At 36.7% G+C, this 18,348-nt stretch overlaps 3 protein-coding genes across 4 annotated transcripts; all 3 read right to left on the reverse strand.

Moving 5' to 3' along the window:
- Positions 1–6,346: 6,346 nt before the first annotated feature.
- On the reverse strand, positions 6,347–8,581 carry LOC113050141 (U1 small nuclear ribonucleoprotein C-like). The gene is made up of 6 exons (XM_026212844.1): positions 8,499–8,581; positions 7,996–8,038; positions 7,792–7,900; positions 7,266–7,355; positions 6,586–6,690; positions 6,347–6,510 (listed from the first exon to the last, which is right to left on the reverse strand). Exons 1-6 carry the CDS (start codon positions 8,504–8,506, stop codon positions 6,386–6,388), a joined length of 480 nt encoding a protein of 159 aa, XP_026068629.1. The 5' UTR covers positions 8,507–8,581; the 3' UTR covers positions 6,347–6,385.
- A 565-nt stretch (positions 8,582–9,146) lies between these two features.
- Positions 9,147–12,173, reverse strand: LOC113050142 (protein SYS1 homolog). Of its 2 annotated transcripts, none has more exons than XM_026212845.1 (4): positions 11,902–12,173; positions 11,214–11,462; positions 11,051–11,118; positions 9,147–10,564 (listed from the first exon to the last, which is right to left on the reverse strand). In XM_026212845.1, the coding sequence occupies exons 1-4, from the start codon at positions 11,926–11,928 to the stop codon at positions 10,324–10,326; spliced, it is 585 nt and encodes a 194-aa protein (XP_026068630.1). In that variant the 5' UTR covers positions 11,929–12,173; the 3' UTR covers positions 9,147–10,323. The 2 variants fall into 2 exon arrangements, with proteins under 2 accessions (XP_026068630.1, XP_026068631.1); XM_026212846.1 differs by having other exon boundaries at positions 12,002–12,171.
- Positions 12,174–14,165: 1,992 nt separating this feature from the next.
- LOC113050145 (adenosine receptor A1) lies at positions 14,166–18,055 on the reverse strand. Its single transcript, XM_026212848.1, has 2 exons — positions 17,334–18,055; positions 14,166–15,753 (listed from the first exon to the last, which is right to left on the reverse strand). Exons 1-2 carry the CDS (start codon positions 17,687–17,689, stop codon positions 15,126–15,128), a joined length of 984 nt encoding a protein of 327 aa, XP_026068633.1. The 5' UTR covers positions 17,690–18,055; the 3' UTR covers positions 14,166–15,125.
- Positions 18,056–18,348: the final 293 nt, after the last annotated feature.

Consider the following 18,348-nt stretch of genomic DNA (forward strand, 5'->3'; position numbering starts at 1 on the left):
TATTTGATTTCATCATGCTCCTAGGTTCAAAATTCTTGTTTCGTTTTGTTCATATTAGGGATATTTTTTATAAAATAATACTAACCCTAACACAGATAAAAAGGATTTTACACTTTAAAAGATCAAGAAATGAGTCAATACAGTTTATATCAAGTATGCCTATTAACAGGGGCGCTGCCAGGAATTTTGGGCCCCATGACAAAAAAAATCTAATTGGGCCCCGTCTGCGCAGCTGTTGTCACCACATCTCTAGGACCTAACTGTCCCATCAAAAGCTTTACATAACTCCAATCAAAGGCTTGCAACTGTCTTGCTGCTTGTAGTTCAATACTAGCACAATATTTACTGCTGGTGATTTGGAAATCTATGAACCTAACCTAGTCAGGAGCAGGATTTCTTCTGTAAAACCAGAGTTTCTTTCGGTCTCCTCCTCCTTTTTAAACACTTCATTGATGCATGCTGGAAAAATGCTCTTCTTACTAAGTCTTCCTTTATTAAATAAGATTTGAATATTTACAGAATTGCAAGACATTAAACATGATGGAAATTAATAGGTAAAGTTTTCCATTGTTGATTAGTGGATTGATAGTTAGCTTACATGACAAGAAAAATATTAATCTTGTTCTGTTTTGTTACTGTTTAATTGACAGGTTTTGAAATGTTGATATCGTACTCATTTCTGTAATATTATCAAGCTGGATTGAATGTTTTAGAGTGAGACACAGCAGATATAAATAAATCAGCAAAAACATTCCCTAGAAAACATATTGATTAGAAAAGTAAGAAAAATGAAGAAACGCCAAGAATAGTTTTGAATGTTAAAACATCTAAAACCAAGTTAGTGAAATCATTTAAAATGTTCATGTTCAAAGTTGTGCTAATTTCTTTGTGACTGTGTTGCAAATCCTCAACGTCCAGACATCTCAATCATCCTCACTCATTAACAACCATCGTTTGCCATCGTTTTGTCCCATTTCCTAACTCAAGATTGCCAAAGAGGCTAACTCAAGATTAATTTCACTTATGATGTCACATCCTGTAATGTGAACTTTGAGTATTACTTTTCAGAAATGCTGTATCACATTTTGAATATTTACAATTTAATTAGCAGTCCTGTCTGGGCTCTGACAACTTTATAGAGATTTTAGAGCGTTCCCATTTCTGAATTCATATATTTTTCCTTGTGTAGCTGACTCCACCTTTCAAGTTTCCGGACACCAAGGTGTGAATTGAAGGGGACTCAGGTGAAACTTTATGTGTGAGTCCAAATGAGGAAGAAATTGAGTGAGTATGCAAGAGAGAAAGAGAAATGCAAAATTAGCACTTAACTGCCGTACCAAACAGACTGTCCAAAGTGTCTCCTACTGCAAAAATAAACTTGAATACGGACATTAAAGCTGCAGTAGGTAACTCTTGACGCTCTAGGGGTTAATAAACAGAACTGCTTGCGTCTTGCGGAAGAATATCGTAGCCGGAACTACTTCTCTCTGTTTATGTCTATGAAGAATCACACAGGTACTGGGTTACTCCACCGCATGCATGGCTAAAAGCTAAAGCTAGTAAGCAAAGCTACAAGCTAAAAGCATACTAAAAGCTGGCATGACTGATAGCAAAATCAGAGCTAAAACTAAAAGAAAACATGACTAATAGCAAAAGCTAAGAAGCATAGCTAAAACTAAAAGCAGAATTTTTATGGTGTCCTGAGTATTTAAAATGGCCTGTTGGCCACACCTCAAATGTTGTCTTGACCAATCAGATATTGTCTTGGCTCGGGGGTATCATAAATCATATCAAGCATGTGGTCCTAATTTTCTCGCTCTTGCAGGGTCTAATTTTGGACATGATTCCTATAACAAGAATATGATACATTTGACAAATAACTGATGGTCATGACTGTTTCAAGCTAACAGATTTGAACACGTACACACTAAACATGGATATGTATCCTTAAGCTATCCAATAGTTATTAAAAGACATACACAATAATTGATCATAACATGATAGTCAAATGTGTGGGTTACACATAAATGAATATGGAGTGAAGCGATGGACTGATATTCATTTATAAGTCCTTTTGAGTTCATTTTGGTCCATATATATGTAGACAAGACAGTTTCTGTGTCATTATCTGACAAAGATTTCTGTGGAGACCAGAGGTTAAAAGGCCCCCCTCCCTTAGGAATTTCAGTCTTGTTCTGCTAGGTGGGGGAAGTGTTTAAAGATATTGTGTATAACTCTCATGGGTTTACATGTGATGTCCGGCGTTGCATCTCAAATAATTGCGCCAAATTTGACAATCTCTTCTTCGAATTGAAATTGTCAATCATTGTTCTAGTGGTGTTAGGGCCCTTACATAGTCAACGCGAGAAACGCGAGCAAGCAACGTGAGCAAGCAACGTGAGCGACGCGCTCCCTTTCATAGTCTAAACAGTGGACGCAAGCGTCATGGGAGATGCGTGTATGCAATACATCGCTCACGCAACAGGGGGTAGTAGAGTCAGGGTGATATTAGTAGACTCGAGTCGCGTGATATTCAGATCACAATGGCATTCTGTTGCTGATTTTACATCTGCGGCAACAAAGGCATCGCAGAGATAAATGTGGATGAATGCGTATAAGTTTGCATAATTTTTCCTCTTCGCCCTCCATTGTATTCAAACCTTCTTCTTATGTAAACACAATATACTTTAATTAATGTACAATACTTGCAATGTCGCCCCCACCGACAACGGCGCGTCACGTATCAAAAACTAGGACGACACATTTGGCTACGAACCGACGCACAATGGCGGCCGAAGCGTAACAATGCATAGCCTCGGGGACGCGTATGCGTACAGATGCGTTGATTATGAAACGGCCCTTAATTTTGAAAGCTGTTCTGTGAAAGTTGGTTGGTTGGTACTCTTGCTTGGGACTTGTGGCACAGAATGTTTTATGATTTCCTGAGGAATTCGGCTCATGTTTCAAACACAGTCCTGATCGACTCTTTAATTTGTCTGATTCGAGTCAGATCGGCTACACCATCTTGAGTGTTTGCTTTTAGTTTCATCTGACCATAGAAGCCATTCCCATTTAACGTTCCAGTCATGTCTGATAACTGAATATGCTTTACTTTGTTTTTGGATTAGGACAGTATAGACACATGTCCTCTTCCAGGCAGATTTGTAAAAGTTTTCTGTTGATTGGAAATTATTCATTATTGCCCTGATGGTGGAAATGGGAATTTTCACTGCTCTAACTCTTTTCTTAAAGCCACTTCACCAATTTGTGAAGCTCAATTATCTTTTGCCGCACATCAGAAATATATTATTTGTTTTTTTCTCATTGAGATGGAGGATTAAAGGAATTTGGGCTTTGTTTTCCCCCCTGTTATATTTCTGTGAAACAGGTAGCTATGGATAGATAAGTTCATAATCACACTGACACGCTCAAAATTGTGAATATGAATGGGAATATACTTCAGAGATATTTTACTCGGTGTTGTGAATGTTTAATAAAAGATCAAAAGGATTAACAATGCAGATACATTTTCACAGCCTTCTTTGATCATATTTACCAAGGGTGCCGATATTTTTGGCCATGATTGTATGAAAACTGTAGGTCTTTAAAAGCAAGCAAGCAGAAGTTTGTGGAATCTCTGGCAAACTGGACTTCTCTTTTCTGAGCACTGTGTGAACACTGTACGTTTAGTGTTCAAGGTTTCCTCTTAAACTGGTTTATTATCATACCCAGAAGGACATTAACAGAATATACCTGAAAATGGTTTCTTTGGACTCTATGTTCATTAAAGAACTGCTTGAGGATTTGTGCAATTTAAAACAAAATGGGTCCAAACGTGGACCTCAGATGGAAACAATATAAAACACCACTGTCGTAGAAGGTGAAGTGACTACGATTAAAGGAGGTCTAAGAAATGTACCTTTTGTCCTGAATGTTCATTCCCCTTACTTCAAGAACGATCACTATACTCTCTCAATGCCATTAAACGAACAAATTCAGTAGACTTTTGCGCCGTTTTAGTCATGTTTGAAAAGGATTCAATTTTAGCATATTCTGGCTTGGATTATATTGAGAGTCATCAAGAAACATTACGGACTGCCTTTCTAGTCAAATGTTATACAAGCAGACCACATGAAAACATGCCAGATTTTTATTTTCTCAAGTTCCAAAATTCCACCTAACAGTACAGAACCAAAACATCCATCAACATAAGTGAACATCATACACTAACCTTATGCAACACCCTATGGTCTGTCAGAAATATGAAGTGAAAGCCAATAGAAGGTTAAATTCCTTTTTACAAGAATCTGTGATAGAGTCACTTGCATTTTCAAAAAAAAAAAAAAAACCACACAACCCACCACAGACGTCAATGCAAAAGGGCAATAAAACTCTTCGATCGACTGTAAAACCAGTGTGGATATGGATATTTGGCAGTCATTTGTGGATATCGGGTTAACCGAAGGAAGCAGGTCTAATGCCCTGCATTGGTTGGGCGGGATCTTGCATCATGCGTGGAACAGCCATCCCTTGCCTAGGTCCAGGCCTCACTTGCGTAGGTCCAGGCGGCAGTGTCTGCATACTTGGCCCTGCAAGAAAGCCACATGATTAACACAGATCACTATTAAGAAAAAATAAAATATCACTAAACAGCATTACCTGGTCCTCTAGGCATTGTGCCCTGAGAAGAGAAACGGGGCCGGAAAAGATGTCCACCTAAATACATGTTATTCCTTGTAAGCACTGGTGTACGATAAATATCGGCCTTTAAATAATGCACACCTCGTCAGTAAAGACGGTTCTCTAACCAGCGGTAAATTCCATCAGGTGCTTGATTTCACAGAGCAGCTGTTGATCATCAGCGTGGATTTGAGCAGCTTGTCAGTCAGCTCGGCATAGTAACAGCTGCTCTGTGTGACATCAGCACTTGATGGAATTTACCGCTGATTAAAGAACAGTCTTTACTGACGAGATGCCCATTATTTAATGGCTGATATTTATCTTAGACCCCTACTTGTAAATTATGTTAATATTTAATCAATTCGTTAATGTAAAATCTCAATTTAGTGGTTGACCAACTGGCTGTTGGAAAGCAAGGTGACAATGGCAATATCTAAATAATAAAATGTTATGTGGCATACACAAAAATTCTGAATCTAAATGTGTTAATATTATGTTAAGACAAGACATTGCAGGTGACCAGGGTAAAAAAACAAACTAATTTGATTTCACTATACTCCCAAACTGATTAATGTCTGTACCTACATTCAGAAACTTGTTCTCAAAATTGTCAAGTCTAATTATGTAAATAAAGCATTAGCTAAAATGTGCAAGTCCAGAAATCTGACTGCAGAATGAAACAGGTTCAGAATTTAACTTGCTGGAAAGCGGCCGCTGAGACTTTACACTTTAAAAGGTCAAGAAATCAGTCAAGACAGTTTATATCAAGTATGCGTATTAACCTATAGATCCATGGAAGCCCATTTCCAAAAAAAAAAAAAGGTAATTGGGACATTTCTTCACAATTAGTGACTCTCCTTTGCGATTCTGATTTAAAAGTATGAATTGCACAATATATAATAATAATAATAATTCCTTATATTTATATAGCTAACGCTTTTCTAGGCAGTCAAAGCACTTTAAAAAGTCAGGGGGTATCTCCTCATCTATGGAATTACATTTAGTTCAGTAATAATGAACATAACTTTATAAAACGGAACGTAATTTTTTCAGAAACTATCAAACATATGCCATTACAAAAGAAGAAAAACACAATGAAAATGAAAGAAATGAACTCAGTCACACAAATGTAGCAGGCTCTTCAAATATACTTAATTTTTTTCAAAAAGTTTATCAAAGATTATTACTTTTTTTTTCATTTTCATCGTTTTTTTTCATTGTGTTTGAATTGCATTCAATTAGATTTTAGCATATTCTGTATTCGATTATATTATTGAGTTATCAAGATGTACATTACTGACTGTGTTTGTATTCAAATGTTATACAAGCAGACCACATGAAAACATATTTTCAAGTTTTTAGTTTTATTTTCACAAAATACATAAAAAAAAACAAAAGATGTAAAATCCACCTAACAGTACATAACCAAAACATCCATCAACGTAATAAATGCACATCATACACAAACCTCTTACACAATACACGATGGTCTGTCAGAAATATGAAATGAAAGCCGATGGAAGATTTTACAAGAACTTGTGGTAATCCAAGTCACTCGATGAATCAACATTTTTTGAATTGCAGACATAATAAAATGCAAATGGACAATAAAACTGTTAGATCGACTGTAAAACCAGTGTGGATATTTGGCTGAGTCTTTTTTTTATTTTATGGATATCGGGTTAGTAATCATAGCATGGTGGCTTTATCGATCAGGTCGCACCATTCCAGGTCTAATGGCCTGCATCATTGGCCGAGCGGGAGGTCGCATCATGTGTGGCCCGGGCATCATTTGCATAGGTCCACCCATCGGTGGCCGCATACCTGGACCTGAAAGAGTGACGGATGATTAATTCAGATTGCCATTAATAAAAAAAATCCCTCACATTAAATAAACAGCATTACCTGGTCCTCCAGGCATCATGCCGTGAGGAGGGGGACCCATCATAGGGATCATAGGAGGACCACCCATGGGTGGAGCTGGCAGCATGCCCGGTCTTGGAGGTCCGCCTGCAAGAAAAAAAGTTATTCCTTGTAAATTATGTTAATCATATAATTTAATCAATTCATTAAAGTAAAATAACAATTTATTGGTTGACCAATATGGGTTTCTCAAAGACTGCTAAGAAAGCAGGGTGACTGATATAATGGCAATCTCTAAATATTAAAATTTTATGTGGCATATGCAAAATTTCTGAATCTAAATGTGTTAATATAATGTTAAGACAAGACATTGCAGGTGACCAGGGTAAAAAACAAACTAATATGATTTCATCATGCTTCCAAACTAATAATGTCAGTACATTCAGAAACTTGTTCTGAAAATTTGCAAGTTTAATTATGCAAATAAAGCATTAGCTAAGATTTTAGTACATTTCAAGTCCAGAAATCCAAACACCGAATGAAGTCAGGTTTTGTTTTTTTAATAAAATAAAAATAATCATCAAAAAGTCAGAAAAAAATCAAAAGACGTGAAAAATGGTGCATGAAAAAATATTTTTCTGTATTCAGATTATACACAGAAATTGTTCACAATGCATTGCAACCACCAAAGGAAGTGAACATTTCGGATCTCTGAAACGTACTAATATTTGGATGTGGTAGCAGAGATCCGCCAGGTGGAGGGGCTCCTGGGAACGGGGTGGGGGGGATTTTACCCTGCTGGAAAGCGGCCGCTGAAACACAGATAAAAACAACTTTACACTTTAAAAGATCAAGAAATGAGTCAAGACAATTAATATCAAGTATGCCTTTTAAGTATAGATCCATGGAAGCACCTTTCTGATAAAAAAATAGGTAACTGTGACATTTATTAATAATTAGTGACTCTCCTTTGCAATTCTAATATAAAAGTACGAATTGCACGATATATTAAGAAATCTTTGCTCAAGCTTGAACTTTTTCTCAGAATTGTGAGAAAATCAGAATTATAGAATAAAAGTCAGAATTATGAGTATATAGAATTGCAAAAAAATGGTCACAATTACCTTTTTATTACAATTTTCATCAATTAGCAATTTTTTTTTTAAACTATGAGGCAAAATCAGACCTCCATACATCCATCAGATAAAAGGGTCTTTGTAAACAGGGAATAGCATTCTGGTCACTCACTTGTTTTGTCGATGAGATTCTGAGCCTGCTCCTCCATCCATTTCTGATAATAATCTTTTACGTTTTCTTTATGTTTCCGTCCGCTGCAGTGTGTCTTTCTGACTGATGGCTGCAGAGATTAAACACACAAACAATGAACATTTCCACAGATGACAATGTCATGTTACACAGCTTTAATTATAGAAAAAGTTGATATAATTATACCGAATCATGTGTCAGGTATGTGTCACAATAATCACAATAAAACCTGAAAAGGACAAAAACAACACACTGTTAGAAGTACTGCAGCACAGTAAAAAGTACAGTATAAATCTCATAGTTTTACCATGGTACTAGTGTTCCTGTACAATCTTTATTGTTTCTCCCACACACACACACACACACACACACACACACACACACACACACACACACACACACACACACACACACACACACACACACACACACACACACACACACACACACACACACACACACACACACACACACACACACACACACATAGAATAACTAGCATGAATGAATGCCGACTTAGCTTAAAGAGCTAGCTCTTGTCTGAGAAACGCGGTTGTATTTGAAATTTGGTTTTGTAAAATCCCTAAATGCATGTCAGATACAGTACTTAATCTTTCACGACTAAAGGGTGTCAGTTTGTTCTGTATATATCGCCTGACTGTACAAAATAAACATAAAGAAAGACTCACTTCGGCATCTTCTCAGCGGAACAGCGCGGGGCTAACACCACCGGAAGTAGAAGATGAGAATCCTTTTACGTCTTTGTTTGGGTTTGGAGCGGTTTGGAGTAACTTGCGCCGCCTCGTGTTTGGGCGGGAATTCACACGGTCACGTGTGACACCAAAATCAAAACAAGTTGAGGGTTTCATTCATTATGGTGTAAGTTAAGCACATTTCCTCTAACATATTTAAGTTTAATGCTTCCTGGAGTATAAAGCATTCTCACATCTGTACAATGACGATAAAGTGCTCTGATCTTGATTAATTCTCATTAATGAAATTTAAAAAAAATGATAAACATCAAGGTAGTATTTGCTTACTGTATTAATTTGTTAAAAACAAAACAAAAATAAATCGCTCACCAAGAACAATGAAAATAATGTTAATTTGCTATAGTCATAAAAGGCTTAATCATCATTTTTTGTTACCCAATATTACCCAGACATTTTCTTGACCACCTATTACCTATTTTTTAAGGATAACTATTAATACTTATTTACACAAATAAGTCTCTCTGCAGAATGTAGTTTTATTCTGACAAAAACCTTGAGAAAATAACATCTTGAAGCGATTAAAGCAGTTTTATTCCACATGTGTGAGAAACCACACAACTGTCATGAGATGTTTCACTGTGCAGCTTTAATGTTTCATGTTGATCAGTCATTCAAAGATACAAAGTCTCACCAAAACGCATCTGCAACACAGCTAGATGTCAAACTGGTTGCATCACCTTTTGCACTTTCCAAGTTTATTTTTTGAGCCTGAATCATGATAAATAAAATTAAGCCTTATATATATAAATATATATATTAGCCGTCAGTATTATGTGGCCTTAAAGTGTTTCAGAAAAAGGATGTTGCATGGTTAACAGAAAATATACACTTTTTAGCAAGCCAAAGCTCACACTTTTGAAAAACAGTTGTTTCAGTTTCTGATTTATTGCAGAGTAAGTGCAAAAATCTAGTTGATTTGCCTCATAACTTCACTAAAAGGTCACATATATCACTCAGTTACTCATTGCAAACTGATTGTGTCTGACGGTCATGTGACGGTCAAAATCAGAAGCAAAATACATTAGTAAGTAAACCGACATTAACTGCAACCAATATTACTTCCTTAATGTGAGATTTCTGAGAGAAATTTAATTTCGGAGGACATTCAATGAAAAAAATAAATAAAAATACCCCTTAGTAGGCAGACACTAAACTTTGTGCTTTGGAATAACATGCTCAATAACAGGAACATGCATCAAGAAATCAATCAGTGTCAGGTTTGATTTCATGTTGACTTAAAACTCAATTATTAAACTTTATTTGAGGTCAATGAAATACTGTCACTGGTAATTGTAAAAGAATGACCTGATAAAACATTAAAACCACAATTCTTTCCAAAACAATAGGAACCATTATCCAAGTATTCAGGATTACGTTGCATTTTATTTAGATAAAGATTTACATAAATGGTGTTTCTGTAATTTTAAAACGGACCATGACAAATGTCATATTTTCAGTAGCCATCCATGAATGATGAAGAATTGGTCCTAAATAAGAATAATTACAATAGTCTTTTTGAAAATGATGCTGATTGAGGAGAGTCATAGGATCATCATGCGATGCAGCATGAAACCCATGTGGCACATCTCAACGTCATCCAGATTAAATACAGTGATGTGACCAAAACATCACAGAACAACCAAGTCACTTCTGGTCATCTTCCCAGAAAACCACCGCAGTGTTAGTCAACAGGCCAGACCTCGTACACACCAGCTGTTGCACATCTGTCTCCAAACAGTCCTCATAGGTTGGATTTAGGTGCCGTGTTGACAGGGATGGCTCTGAGCTCTGTCCGCATGCACAAGTATTCGCCGATGACCGCCATGAGGGCCATGCAGGCCACGTTGACCAACCACCATGACAGGGCGGCTGGAAGATGGGCGTTATAGATCCAGCAGCCAATCATGTGAAAGAAATGCACTGTCACTGTGAAGTCCAGACACTGCTTTCCCCGTCGGATGAAAAACCACAGGCCAAGAGCGCTGAGAAAGACACACATAGAAAAAAATGACTAGAAAAATGTCAGATTAATTATTGGAATAAGATGCCATTAAAGGGTTAGTTCAAACAAAAATGAAAATTATGTCATGACTCACCCTCATGTCGTTCCAAATCTGTGAGACTTTTTTATCTTCGGAACACAGTTTAACATATTTTACATTTAGTCCGAGAGCTTTCGGTCCATCCATTGAAAATCTATGTACGGTATTCTGTCCATGTTGACATACTGACCCTCAAGTGTCACATGGACTACTTTGATGATGTTTTTAGTTCCTTTCTGGACATGGACAGAATACCATCAATACATTTTCAATGGAGGGACAAAAGCTCTCAGACTAAATATAAAATATCTTAAACTGTGTTCCGAAGATGAACGGAGGTCTTAGGGGTTTGGGGTGACATGAGGGTGAGTCATTAATGACATAATTTTCATTTTTGGGTGAACTAAACCTTTGATATAAACTTACCATGTGAGAGAATTCAGAATGAATGCCATCATAGACAAGCGACCCTGTGTTGTTGAAAAGCCAAGAACCTTGACAGAAAATCACCTAGTTATTTGTAAGTCTAGGTTGACAATACCGATTTCAATTACCTTTATTCTGACCCCTATTTTGGACAGTTACCTACCTCGTAATTAAATACCTGGTCGAGTGATCTACTGGTATGGACCAAACCATCAACACCAGCCAACCACAGACCCAAGAAGCTGTAGTAGATGCACTGCATGAGAATAATCTGGGAGATGATGAGGATTGGATCCCAGACGTAGCTGCGGAAATGACTACCCATCTCCCAAGAGATGATGGGGGATAGACACACGTCCCCAAACCGGCTCGATGGGAAGGTTAACAGCAGCCCCAAAATTTGAGTCTCAACCTGGCAATGACAAAATAATAGAGTTCAATTTGTTCGTCAGTCCACCAGCAAGAGTACCATGTGTGTGTGTGTATATATATATATATATATATATATATATATATATATATATACACATACATATATATATATATAAAATGCATAATGTACCGTGGTACTTCTAGGAATGGCATGGTACATTATGCATTATTTGTTAAAAACCACGAAAATGTAGAAAAGCTAAGTATACCAACACAGATAAACACGAAATAAATTTTAGTGAAACTAAATAACTATCGCTGTTGTTCAGTATTATTAGACAACATACGCACTAGCTAGCATTCACACATTATAAAGTCAAGAATAGTAATATGTTATCTTTAGAATTGAACAATTATATAAACAAATATCAACGTGTGGTTATTTTATACATGTAAACAAACAAATAAATCTAAAATACCGCGGCGAACAGGCTGTTTGTTAGCATTAGCTAGCTAACCAGCGACTTTGTTGACATCCGTCTTTGAGTAACGTTATTATAATGCTTTGAAAACACGAACCCCGAATAACACACATCCGTAGTGTGATCCTGAGGTCGACGAGGCCGCTGTCAGATCGAGATTATAGATAGGTGACGCTTTATTTTAAGGCTAATAATATTATTTTCAACCGGATGCGAAACTTAGATGAGCTGTTGGGAGCGTGACGTCATAATCTGCACGTGTCCCGCGCCACTTCAAACGTCACCGATCACCGCAAACCAGATAACTCTCGATTGAAATAACTGTACTCAATTTTGAACTGTGACAGTAGCACCTTGAGAATTACTGTATTCCATTAATTGATATTGTTATTCGTTTTCATTTTATGTCACTTACCAGCTTCACATATTTTATAATTTCATAGTCTGTGGAACTATAATATAAGGCCTAATTCAGTGTCAAAATGTAATATTATTTAAAAATGTGAAAACAAAAACTGATTTTTGCCTCTAAAAGCCTTGCCTCAGAAAGTTGAAAAGTTAATATAAAGATGAAATTGTCATACCCATGTTTGCTAATGTGTTATGAGTGGTTGCTAGGTTTTTGCTTAGGTGTTTTGGGTTGTTGCTAATAAGCTGCTTTTAAACATTTGCTAATGTGAGCTGCATGGTTGCTAAGAAATCGGTAGGTGCTTTCTAAGTTGTTTTGAGGGTTGCTAGGCTATTTCTAGTCAATTTGTATTTATAGTGATTTAATATTTGTCAAGCTAACATAATTACCGTTTCAAGATTTCATAAAGATACACTGGCCCTGTTGTGTTCTTGCCGTTGACGTGGTATATTTTTATAGGTTTTTCCAGCGTTTACTAACTGGAATGGTGAAGGTCACAGTTGTCAGTCACTTCATCATAATTTGCTGTCAGTGTGTCTGTAACATATCCCACATTTGACCAGAGCTTCCTTTTGTTTTGCTAATCTATAGAAATAGCATTCACACTGCGGTCAATCAGTTGGTTTGAACCAGACATGCTGAGTCTGAGATCTAAACCCTGTGGCCTTTCTAGTACACTGGAAGCATCTCAGTAAACATACATATATATATGTATATATTATCCTAAATTCATTTTCATATCTATCTTGATGCTTTACCAATTTGCATACAGTTCATTGGAAAAATGGCACAGCCATGCAGGTCATATTAAATGCAAATTCTTACTGTATATTTACTATTATACATTTCCAGTATCTAACTTTAAATTTCAGTTAGGCTGTGTGTTATGTGAATTTGCTGTTATCTTAGTTTGTTAGCTACATCTATTGGAATTTTTATTGTGATACAAAAACAATTTTTAACGCATGTACTGTACAAGTAAAAAAAAAAAGGGGGGGGGTATGCTGAAAAAAGAAAATTAAGCATACTTATAGGAATATTAAACTCAATATTAATTCTCATTAATGTACTGGTATAAATATATATTTAATGTTGTACCACCTTTAAATGATGTTGATGTAAAAGGTTATAAAAAATATTGTAAAAGGATTATTCTCATTCTTGAAGTCTAAAGAATCATCTTTAACAATATTGACATCCAGACTTTAAAGCTGTGGGTTGCCAGGTGATGCTATCCAGTTGCTAAGGTGTTTTGTGTGTGTGTGTGTGTGTTGTTTTTTTGTTTTTTTGTTTGCATGATGTGAGGTGGTTGCTAGGTAGATGCTTATAGGTTTTTGTGTCAATCACTATTGTTGCTAAATGCCAAACAGGTTTCCTGAAGACTGGCCTGTCTACTGTTTTAAAAAGATATTTGTAATGAGCAAAATTAACAACGAAAGGTGAAAAGCCTTGCACTGTTAGCTGATGAGTTACTTTATCTGTGTTTTAATAATCCTCTTCCCATAGAGATTTTTAGATGGATGTCGAAGCTTATGGTCAGGTAGAATCTGAAATATCTGACCCACTTTGTTTTCTGGCTTCCAAGGCTGCAATATGCTGTTTTTCTGCTCCGCCAACCCAGGATGTCAAAATACTATTGATTAAATGGGCTGTGGGCGGAGTCACATATTCCATTCCAACATATAATGCACATTTTCAAAGTTAGAATCACATGGCTTATCGAAGTTAACTTAGTATATTTCAAAAATATCTGTGAATATATTATCGTGTTTTATACTTTGGTATGGTAAAAAAAAAACGACATACAGCACCTTTAATAAATGTAAATTCTTCAATGCATGATATTGATTTTTAATTGAAGAAATTAACACTCACATGTGCAAACAAATCTGTCCATAGTTGAACTCACAGTAGTAAACACACTTTACAGTTACATTGCTCTTACATTCAATATTTCAGTAAAAAAAAAAAAAAAACACCAACTATGTCTTATTCACATATTCTAACTTAACCGGTTGCAGTATAGCATTGCACTTAGAATTTTTAATTCAAGTAATTCTGACAAGTGCAAACACGCCTCCTTGCTATGCAAATAAGGCGTATTGTTGAATGTTCACAATATAGCTGGAAAAGCGATGTTTGTACATTTTGTAGACATTGTGGCAGCAGTAATTCATCAGATGATGGAGAAGAGTTTTATAATTGGGCATATTTTCAGACACAGTGTAGACTAGTGCACTTTCTGTATTTTAAAGAGCTGATTCAGGTGCATGAACTGCAGTAATGGCAGATTGTAGTAGTTTGCTGCAACCTCCACTATGTAGAGTGCTGAATCAGAATGTAAAATGGAGAAATGCGTTTTTTGGGTATATTTGTGTTGTTTCCTGATTTGCATAGTTCCTTTTGCCAGTCAGTTGCTACAACCCAGACAGTGTATGAAAGTCTGTTCCATATTTTCAATGCCATCAGACAGTTATTTCAGGCACCCAAAACCACATCTAAATAGGGAACTTAAATGGGGAAATCAACAAAATCAGACATGAGCGGTCCATAAATGTTGTTTCTTATGATCAAATAGCGTTAAAAAGCTTAAATTTCAGGCTGGACCAGCCAAATTGCATTTGCAATCCTACGTGCATTTCTAAAAACGCTGACTGTTTCTATTACACCTGCGGCTCCTGATGGCAACTGCAGTAATGCAATGACTTTACCAACCGCTGACTGGTTCTTTTATTTAGAAAGCAGGACTTATTACACCATATTGCAGGTTGCATTGGATTCTTTGTATATCTAAAGTCTTCAGTCTTAGTTGCTACTGAACTTGGGTTTTCTCTGTGATGGGTCCAGGATCATGCTGGCTCAGGTTGGCTGATGGGGTTTTACAGAGCATGAATCGCTGGATGATTTGAATCAGTGTATCACGGAAGCGCTGGATGCGAAAGGCGTACACCACCGGGTTGAGTGCAGAGTTGACGTGTGACATGAAGATGCCAAAGTAAAAAGCACCCTTGGGCACGTTGCATGTGGGGCAAAAAAACACAATACAGTTCATAATATGCAATGGCAGCCAGCATAGTGCAAACAAAAACAGAACTAGCGCCAACGACTTTGCAAGTTTCAGCTCTTTATGGTAGTACTTGCTTGAGTCGCAAGTGGCCTCAGCTCGACGGTTGAGCTGGCGGCAGATCACACGGAAGATCTCGGCGTACAGGCCGATCATGATGGTCAGGGGCACCACCACCCAAACAAAGAAGTTGAAGTAGACCATATAATCCATGCACATGACGTTGGTGAACTGGCATTTGATGGCCGTCGTGCTCACATTTATGGGTGGGGTGCGGTGCCAGCCAGCCATTGGCACTAAACCAGTCAGAAATGAGATGAGCCAGCACAAACCCACAGCTACCCACGCCCGCCTCTGCGTAACAGTGATGTTATACCTGTTAAAACAATGCAAAGACAATAAAATTAGACACTTTTTAAAACCAATGATAACCACAAGCGATAATGCAAGTGCAATTCAATTTAATGCACACTGCTAATTTTGGAAATATCATGGATCAGTAAATTTCGAAAGGTCTTATTTCACCCATCCTATGGAACTCAATGGCTACCAACATTCTTCAAAATATTTTTTTTTTTTTGTGTATTCAACAGAAGAAATGTAAAGGATGACAGAATTGTCAGTTTATTTATCAATTTATTTGTCAATTATCCCTTTAACAAGTCAAACAAGTACTATAGTACTAAGCAACTAGGTTCTGTGAATGAAATGTTATTGTCATTGGTTGCTCACTGATCTCTATGATATTCTTTTTTCCAGCTATGGCTAGACTGTGGGATATTTTTCCATTGTTTTATCATCCTCCAGGCAAAAATGTAAGTCTAAATTTATATGAAATACTATTTTATTTTATTTTAAGTTTGTAGTAAAAATGGTAATGAGTCAGACTTTCCTTAGGCAGTATAAGTACATTTTCTAAATCTCTTTATTTATAAATATTTTAATATATTCAATTTACCATTCACCACAATCATATGACTTCAAACATCAAGCAAATGAGTGGTTAGGGACGCTTCCAAAATACTATCGAACCAGTGATCATTCCCTTTGACAGACTGCAGGGGTTTCATTTAGTTAAAAGCCTTGCATTACACCAGCACATTGATTTGCATCGAAGAAAGCTACGAATATCTTGCTGTCCTGCTGTCTGGCAAAGAAATATGATAAAACAAAGCTGATGCATTAAAGTGTTATCTATATCAGACAAATGCGAATGTATAAAATCCAAGAAGATATGACTTCTTTTTTTGGTGGTGAATGAGCCATTCTTAAAACTAAATAGCTTGGTGAAAAATAATTATTAATAAACAAAACCATTTATTATACAGTGCATTACTGTTTTTTTTTATCACAATCCTTTTGCATGAAAGCAATAATGCTCTACAATACATTACTGCTTTGTGTCATGCAAAAGTCATTTCAAAAGTTATTTCATTACAACTAAGCTTGCAAAATGCTTCAGCATTTTTTTATATGTCCAAAATAGTCAATAAGTCAGTAAACTAAATTTGTCTTTTGCAATTGATCTTTTTCTGTTTTACCTAAGCAGTACTAATCATTTTGCACTAATAGACATACGTTTGTAAAAAATATTTTTCTCAAATAAAGCAAAGATAGTTGAAGTATGCTTTACAAGAAAATATTATTTTAACCTTTGTGCTCAAAATTCACGTTTAATTCAGTATGTTACCTTGTGTGTTTACTGTAGTGGGTTTTTTTTTCTGTGATTGTGAAATTCACTAGAAATTTCTCAGTGAGAGTTGTTTTTAGTTATGAAACATGCTGAATACATTCCTTGTGCATCACCCTAAGAAATACCAACAAATGTACACCCTGGCATTTTAATTTGAATGTTTCAATAATTTCACATTCACTGATTTCTGATGTCAGGTAATGATCACACGGCATGCAACTAAACAGAACATTTTGAATCTTTATTCAGTGTTTCAGACTCACCTGGTGGGGATTTTGACGCGTAGGAAGCGGTCAACGGCGATGGCAAACAGTGACAATATAGAGCTTTGGGTGATGATGACGAGGAGGCAGGAGATGAAGAGGCAGTTGTAAAACAGTGTGCTGAGACCCAAGCTGAGGACCACCGCTAGTGGAATGACAAGAACGCCGACCGCAATATCAGCCAGTGCCAGAGAAACGATAAAACAGAAAGTTGGGTCTCTGAGAGTCTGGTTCATGTAAACCACCAGGACCACCAGCACGTTCCCAAGCACCGACGCCAGAGCGATAGTGAATTCGATAGAGATGTACATCAGGTCCACCTTCTCCCAACTCTCAGTTACTCTGAGTGAAGACATCTTCACTATCTGTAGAAGTGGTTCCTCTCACACCATGGCACTGGTTCTCTAATGATGTCCTCAGATGCAGGTATGTGATGTCTTTCATACAAGTAGTAGTTTGAATTGTCCTGACTAGTTAATAAATGCCACAAAAAGCAGTTCTGTGTGGTCTGCTGTTACTTTGAGTCGTGTTGTGTCTTGTTCTGTTCATCTTCAGGAACTCCTGCTTCTCCCTCTTCTGTTGCGTAGGCTCTGCTGGCTGGGAAGGGAGGGGTGGTTCATTTTCTGCAGTATTATTCTCTTGCCACGGCTCGCCTCGCTCACTGTTTCTCTCTCACTTTCCCTCAGTTCGCACACTTTCCATGCCTCTGTTTTATGGTGTCTCCTTTATCTATACACCTTTTAACTATTTATTTATTATTCTCAGGTAGGTAAGGAACAAATCTCTGGACAAAACTATAAACATTCCAATAGTACTTACAATTTGCTCAGAAGACTTCCCTGTGGTCAGTTCTTGCTTACGGCTTTTAAATTACTGCTCTTGTAGACAATAACTTGTCAATAATAAAATACAAGTTTTATTAAAGTTTACAAAAGTTATATCAAAGTACAATAGCAAAGTTTCAAAATCAAGGTATAATCAGCTGGTATCAGGGATACTGCACTATTCAGTATCC

This window comes from Carassius auratus, chromosome 31 (assembly GCF_003368295.1).
Source record: "Carassius auratus strain Wakin chromosome 31, ASM336829v1, whole genome shotgun sequence".
Taxonomy (NCBI): Eukaryota; Metazoa; Chordata; class Actinopteri; order Cypriniformes; family Cyprinidae; genus Carassius; species Carassius auratus.